This window comes from Oncorhynchus keta, chromosome 22 (assembly GCF_023373465.1).
Source record: "Oncorhynchus keta strain PuntledgeMale-10-30-2019 chromosome 22, Oket_V2, whole genome shotgun sequence".
NCBI classification, from domain to species: Eukaryota; Metazoa; Chordata; class Actinopteri; order Salmoniformes; family Salmonidae; genus Oncorhynchus; species Oncorhynchus keta.
Genome location: NC_068442.1, coordinates 24,216,492 through 24,224,272, shown reverse-complemented (window position 1 = coordinate 24,224,272; position 7,781 = coordinate 24,216,492). Strand labels below are relative to the sequence as shown.

Here is a 7,781-nt window from a genome sequence, read left to right as displayed (position 1 = left end):
AACATACCCTCCCTTTGCAACCCAATATATAGAGCACAAGCAACATTATATTTTATTGATGAAGGACAGGATTAGTGTTGTGTGATATTCTACAGTATATGATTGCAAAAATGAAACATGGAGCCTTGTTTGAAAGATGCCATATTAGATCTGTACCGCTCGCTGAACTGGAGTATCGGGTGCTCTGAATTTACCCTTATGCCTATGAGAGACTTTGCTTTTCCTGTTCACGCCATGTAACATGCGTTTGCCACGGATTTGATTTTAATCTGATTAATTAACGGTGATCAATGCTAAATAACTAAATAGTTATTTTGGTGTATAACTGAAATACACACAAAATATACAACTAACATAATGCTATCCCCCACAGCCCTGTTCTACTATGCTGGTCATGGGTACGAACGTTTAGGGAGAAACTGGTGGCCATAGATGCTCCACGATCATACCGTTCAGAGAACTGTGTCTGTGTACAGAGGATCATGCGCAAGATGCAGGAGAGACGGACTGCATTGAATGTGGTCTTACTAGACACCTGCAGAACATGGTAGGCCTCCTGATGGACACCTCATGTCATTGTTTGTTGCTCGACAGTGAATTGCAAAAGTATTCACCCCCTTGATGTTTTCCCTATTTTGTTGCATTACAACCTGTAATTTAAATGGATTTTTATTTGGATTTCATGTAATGGACATACACAAAATAGTAAAAATTGGTAAAAATCGACAGGAAAAAAATGGAAAAGTGGTGCGTGCATATGTATTCACCCCCTTCGCTATGAATCTCCTAAATAAGATCTGGTGCAAACAATTATCTTCAGAAGTCACATAATCAGTTAGATTGCACACAGGCAGATTTGATTTAAGTGTCAAATGATCTGTCACATGATCTCAGTATATATACACCTGTTCTGAAAGGCCCCAGAGTCTGTAACACCACTAAGCAAGGGGCACCACGAAGCAAGTGGCACCATGAAGACCAAGGAGCTCTCCAAACAGGTCAGGGACAAAGTTGAGGAGAAGTACAGATCTGGGTTGGGTTATAAAAAATATCAGAAACTTTGAACATCCCATGGGGAACCATTAAATCCATTATTAAACAATGGAAGAATATGGTACCACAACAAACCTGCCAAGAGAAGGCCGCCCACCAAAACTCCCGGACCAGGCAAGGAGGCCATTAATCGGAGAGGCAACAAAGAGACCAAAGATATCCATGAAGGAGCTGCAAAGCTCCACAGTGGAGATTAGAGTATTTTTGCACAGGATCACTTTAAGCCGTACACTCCACAGAGCTGGGCTTTACGGAAGAGTGGCCAGAAAAAAATAAGCAAACAAGAAAAAAATAAGCAAACATCTTTGGTGTTCGCCAAAAGGCATGTGGGAGACTCCCCAAACATATGGAAGAAGGTACTCTGGTCAAATGAGACTAAAATTGAGCTTTTTGGCCATCAAGGAAAACGCTATGTCTGGCGCAAACCCAACATCTCATCACCCTGAGAACACCATCCCCACAGTGGAGCATGGTGGTGGCAGCATCATGCTATGGAGATGTTTTTCATCGGCAGGAACTGGGAAACTGGTCAGAATTGAAAGAATGATGGATGGCGCTAAATACAGGGAAATTCTTGAGGGAGACCTGCTTCAGTCTTCCGGAGATTTGAGACTGGGACGGAGGTTCACCTTCCAGCAGGACAATGACCCTAAGCATAATGCTAAAGCAACACTTGAGTGGTTTAAGGGGAACATTTAAATGTCTTGAAATGGCCTAATCAAATCCCAGACTTCAATCCAATTGAGAATCTGTGGTATGACTTAAAGATTGCTGTACATCTGCGGAACTCATCCAACTTGAAGGAGCTGGATCAGTTTTGCCTTGAAGAATGGGCAAAAATCCCAGTGGCTAGATGTGCCAAGCTTATAGAGACATACCCCAAGAGACTTGCAGCTGTAATATCTGCAAAAGGTGACTTTACAAAGTATTGACTTAGGGGGGGTGAATAGTTATGCACGCTCAAGTTCAGTTTTTTTGTCTTATTTCTTGTTGGTTTCACAATAGAAAATATTTTGCATCTTCAAAGTGGTAGGCATGTTGTGTAAACCAGATGATACAACCCCCCCCCCCCCAAAAATACATTTTAATTCCAGGTTGTAAGGCAACATAATAGGAAAAATGCCAAGGGGGGTGAATGCCTATTTAACATTTTAAGAAGTCTACAATTCCATTGATTGAAAGAAAAAATATCACATCAGAAGACAAATAAGGCTAACACAAAACACAAGCAGATGAATTTTACTTCACTTCTTAAAGAAAATAATGTACTTTTTACTCCATACATTTTACCTGACACACAAAAGTACTTGTTACATTTTGAATGCTTAGCAGGACAGGAAAATGGTCCAATTCACGCACTATCAAGAAAACACATTGTCATCCCTTTTGATCTGGCGGACTCACTAAACACAAATGCATATTTTGTAAATGATATCTGAGTGTTGGAGTGTGCCCCTGGATATCCATAAATAAAAAATAACAAAATAGTGCCACCTGCTTTGCTTAATAGAAGGAATTTGAAATAATTTTACATTTACTTTTGATACTTAAGTATATATAGAACCAAATACTTTTGCTGACTTTTGCTCAAGTAGTATTTTACTGGGTTACTTTTACTTGAGTAACTTCCTATTAAGATATCTATACTTTTACTCAAGTATGACAATTTATTACTTTTTTCTACCACTGCTAAAACAGGTGTTAAGTTGCATATTTTTATTTTCAGGTACAACCTAGATTGCATAGCTTCTGAAATCAGGCCCTTGGTACCAATGGGAAACACCGTGTATGGATATGCCACGCATGTATTTTTACTCTATGTAACAAGAATTGATTTATGAGTGTTCATTCATGGCCTGAAATCTAAATGACCTGCCTTAACAGATGTGAAAATGCAGAGGCTTATGAGGTACAGGACGGAGGGAAGAGCACCGGAATCTTCACTAAATATCTGAACAAGCACATCCTACAGCCAGAGAAAGTCACCCACATCCTGGAGCTGGTGTCTGAGAGTCAGTGTTCTTGTATGATAGGCTTTGCTCTTGTGGAAGCCATTTTAACATATATTCATTGCATTTTTTACATCAATATTTGTATTTTTTATATCAATAATGGAATTTTCTGTATCAATAATTAAAAATGTTTATATACAAAAATGAATTGCTGATATCAATAATTAAAAAAAATGATATCTATAGTCAAATTTTTTATATCAATAATTACCCATTTGATTCAATGGAGAAACCCATTTTGATAAAAAAAATATCAATCATTCAAATGATTTATATAAAACATTTAATTTTTGATATATATTTTATTTGTAGATATATATTTTATTTGTTGATATTGCTCATTATTTTAAATATAAAACGCTCAAATTGTTGAATTATTATTATTATAGTGATAATTGGAATTATTGATATCGATAATTCCATTTTTTATATACATTTTGTAAATTAATTATACAAGAAAATTCAATTATTGATATAAAAAAAATTCACCATTGAATCCTATGGGGAGTTATTGATATATAAAAAATTGATATTGAAAATCTGAATTATTGTTATTGAAAATGACATTACTGATATCAAAAATACAATTATTGATATATGTAAAAAAAAATAGTAGCATATATTTAGCATAATTAAGACTTAGACCTGTATCTAAAATTGTATCTAAATCTTTATTCAATTATTTTCCATTTCTAAAGTGAAAGAAAAATGATAGAAAATAAAAAAGACAAAAAGAAAATGTCTTGATTACAAATGTAATGTCTGTATGTCTTCACACCCCATAGTTAATACTTGGTGGAAGCACCATTGATAGCCATTACATGTGTGAATAATTTTGAAGAAAATGAGTATTGGGGTGGCAGCATCATGTTATGGGTATGCTTGTTACTGGCAGGGACTGGGGAGTATGTTAGGATCAAAATAAATATGAAACAAAGGACAGGTAAGGACAGGTAAAAAGTTAGAGGAAAACCCTCCATAGTCTTCTGAAAACCTAACCCGGCGACAGTTTTATATTTCAGTGGAACAATTACACAAATTATAATGCCAAAGACACACCACAATGGCTTTCATGAAGTGTTGAGTGTTCCTGAATGGTCTAGTAGTCTCAATCTTGGCCTAAATCTGCTTGAAAATCAGTGATAACATAAACATTGAGTATTGTTGTCCATCAATGATTCCCAAGCAATTCCTTGAGCAATACAAAAACAAAAACAATAGATATATGTTGAGTTGCATAAAGCTGGTAGAATCGTATTACTCCGTACGGGAGTTGCAGCGATGGGACAAGACTGTAACTACCAATTGGATGCTACGAAATTGGGGAAAAAAAGGGATAAAAAAAGACAATGTGGAGTAGGTTGTATACATCAGTAGGAAAAATATAAAATACCATTTTAAGGCAGCAAATGTCAAGACTGTGCAAGGGCCTTGTGTGTATGCTTTCAATAGGCACTGTATGTAGGAGCATGCAAATGTAATAGCACCCCCATGAAGGTCTTTAAAATATAGTTTTTATATCAATAATTCAGTTATCGATATCATAAATGTTAATAATTTATAAAAAAATATATATGATTGATATAAAAAACATATATATATATTGATGTATGACAGTGGCTTTGCTTTTAGCACTTCCCTCTTGTGGCCACATTCTGCAGTCTGTGTGACTGACATTTCAGGATGGATGTTTTGACATACTATTAACACCAATCCATGACTCACATTGAAAATCCCAGGGTTTCTTTTGATAAATAGGAAAATTACTTTTGACAGAAATGACAAGATATTATGCAAGAAATACTAAATTCCCTGCTAATAAGAGCAGAAGTGTGGCTTTTTGGCTCCATTGCTCCTCTATAGGAGATGTACAGCAGTGTCTGTAAACAGGGTCAGTGTGGAACGTGTTGTTGTCTACTTGTTGGAGTACAGACATGTTGACATCTAAATGTTTATCCGTCACTGGCTACTGGTGTTTACCCTGCAGCAGGTAGCAGTGGGCGGAGCTTGGAGGGGTAGGCGTGCTGTCCCCACTGGGTGCTTGTTTGTTTGTTTGATGGGTCTCTCTGGTAACATGACTTTGTGCGACAGAGCTGCATTAGCTTGTGACCTCATTCTCTAGAAATTCACACTGTTGGCCATAGCACAGCAGGAAACCTGAGAGGGGTAGAGTTAAAGACAGCTGCTCTGCCGTGTGTGTGTGTGTGTGTGTGTGTGTGTGTGTGTGTGTGTGTGTGTGTGTGTGTGTGTGTGTGTGTGTGTGTGTGTGTGTGTGTGTGTGTGTGTGTGTACCTCCCTACCCTGCTCTCTTGTGGTCACTCAGCTCCAGTGACAGTGATCCTGCATAGCTTAACACAGCCCATCAAAGGGGGTGGTGGCACAGTACTGTATAGGTTGACTGATGAGTTGTCAGTGGCTGTAACAGTCCAACCTTGGCACAGAACCTCACGTCTTAGATTAGAGATATTTGCTGTATGTTAAGATTTCTCAGATGAGTTGCACCCCTACTCACAATAGGTTTTATTTCAGGGTTACAACTGAAATACATTTCTGAAAGTGTTACAATTGTATCCATGTCTAGGAAATAGTATTCACTGAAGTGACAGATCACATCACAATCACATCATGAGACCATTTCATCAACAATAAACACAGCGTTCCCAGAAACTCCTTTGAGGAATTATGATCTATGTCCTTCTTGTCTTAGACTTATTTATAAATGGAAAAATAGTTGGTGTTGAACTGCTGTCCACTCAACTCTTATAGAAACATGGCGAAGACAGCTTGCTTAAAATATGTACTGAAGCCAAATCCTCTGCAAGAATAAGAGTAAGCCTGTATCCAGACACCTGAATAGGATTTCAGTCTATCCGTTTCTGATCTGGCCAGCAATGCCTTTTACATACATGCTTTTGCCTAAACATTTCTGTAAGTTCACTCTTATCGTGCACATGTTTATAATTTAGGAGCCTTTACATTAGTCAAATAGTATTATTATTTTAATTTCAGTCCTACCATTAAACACTCCTTAAGAACAGCTGTTACCTCGGTTGCGTAGGCTAACCTTTAACCTGTTCCTCAGATCTGGGCAGAGACCCTTTCGTCACTGGTAAGCAGGCGGTGGAAATCAGACACACGATAAAGGAGCCTCGCTCCCTCACAGATCCGATCAGGACCACCGGCCACACTGGAGAACTACATTTGAGAGACGCCTGCTGGAGACAGGCCAACGGTACGCTTTAACACACCACAATATCCCCAATACAGACATGATCTTTACCCCATTTTTCACAATTGATAAATGACTGTGTGTATGTCAAGTCCTCTTTTTATTTCAGATGTTTTAGCCATGGTGTATCATTTGCTATGAAATCGTGTAACTGTTAAGTCAGTTTCTTGCCCTAAGCTAGTTTTAACAAGAAAGAGGAAAAATCACTCTTTTTCATTTGTGTATGTGACATGGTTGTGGCTGTTATAATGTACAAACAGTGTGGTTTAGCATGAGTAATGACCATCACACCACCATTCAAGGTTTTACTGTTTATTTGTGGTGATAGCAGAAAGCAAACTTGTTTGTATATTTAAAGTCAGCCTTCAGCTTATTTCACTCACAGTGTACCAGTATTTATAACATAAGGGAATATACTTTTGTCTTCCCCATCACTTAAAAACATACTTATCTTGTATTCTTTCTTCAAATTGAATTTTGTCATCACTAAAGTTCTTCAGAATCCCCATATATATTTCTGGCTCAGATAAATAAGAAGAAATAGTAACTTCTACTATAAACTTCTTAAAGGACAAGATGATGACCTTTAAAAGCAACATTTCTTAACATGGTTGCCTAACTTTCTTATCATGTCTATCTAGCCTGCATTCCAGAGATGCTTTGTTGCGTAGAATTTGTATCTTAAAACTGTCTTTCTATGTGATGTTCTCCCACAAAGAGCTACCACATCAGAAGTTGCTTATTTTCACCTGTGGAGTTCAGGTGGAGGTCAGCTTCTCAGCCTTGTTCTCCAACATCATGGTTGCTTTTGGCAGAGTGAAAACCACTGGACCCAGGGCCCAGGACTGCACTATCACTCTGAGGAGCACACCTGTGAGTGACATCTTCACTCTTACTTGCCGCTACCTGCCACACTACCGAGAGCAGGACATGGTGTACAAACAGCCCTTATTAATAAGCAGTTTGATTTAGTTGCATGACTTCACATGATACTACACATAAATATTTTATTAAAATGACTTTTTAACTTCTTGTGAGACCTGAGAAATATATGTAACCCTGACAACAAAACTGAAAACCAAATGTTAGGAAAATGTGTTTAGGTGCTAAACTTTAGAAGGTTCTAAGAGTGGGTTCTGCACAAGGTGTATGAAATATTTCCTGTTGTGGTCACATCTCAATGCTAAAACTGTTGTATGGATATTTATCTGATCCTGACATGGCATTACTCTTTCTAATTTTGAAAATGTATTGCTCATAAAACAATGTTTTATATATATATATATATATATATATATAGTATATGAAGCTACAAAGGCTGCCAAGAGTGCACATGTAATCATCTCCTCTTTCCTCTGTACACTCGAGGCAGTGGTGGGTGGTGCCATTTAAGATGAGGGAGAAGCTTTTTTTATGAGCATGGCCTTATTTCTATTACAGCATATTGGATGACTGTGATTCATATTCCATTCACCCAGCTCAATGTA

General features: G+C 37.5%; 1 protein-coding gene across 1 annotated transcript; it reads left to right on the top strand.

The window, feature by feature from the left end:
- Positions 1–2,920: 2,920 nt before the first annotated feature.
- LOC118400846 (mucosa-associated lymphoid tissue lymphoma translocation protein 1-like) lies at positions 2,921–7,266 on the top strand. The gene is made up of 3 exons (XM_035797832.2): positions 2,921–3,065; positions 6,148–6,297; positions 7,013–7,266. Exons 1-3 carry the CDS (start codon positions 2,921–2,923, stop codon positions 7,264–7,266), a joined length of 549 nt encoding a protein of 182 aa, XP_035653725.2.
- Positions 7,267–7,781: the final 515 nt, after the last annotated feature.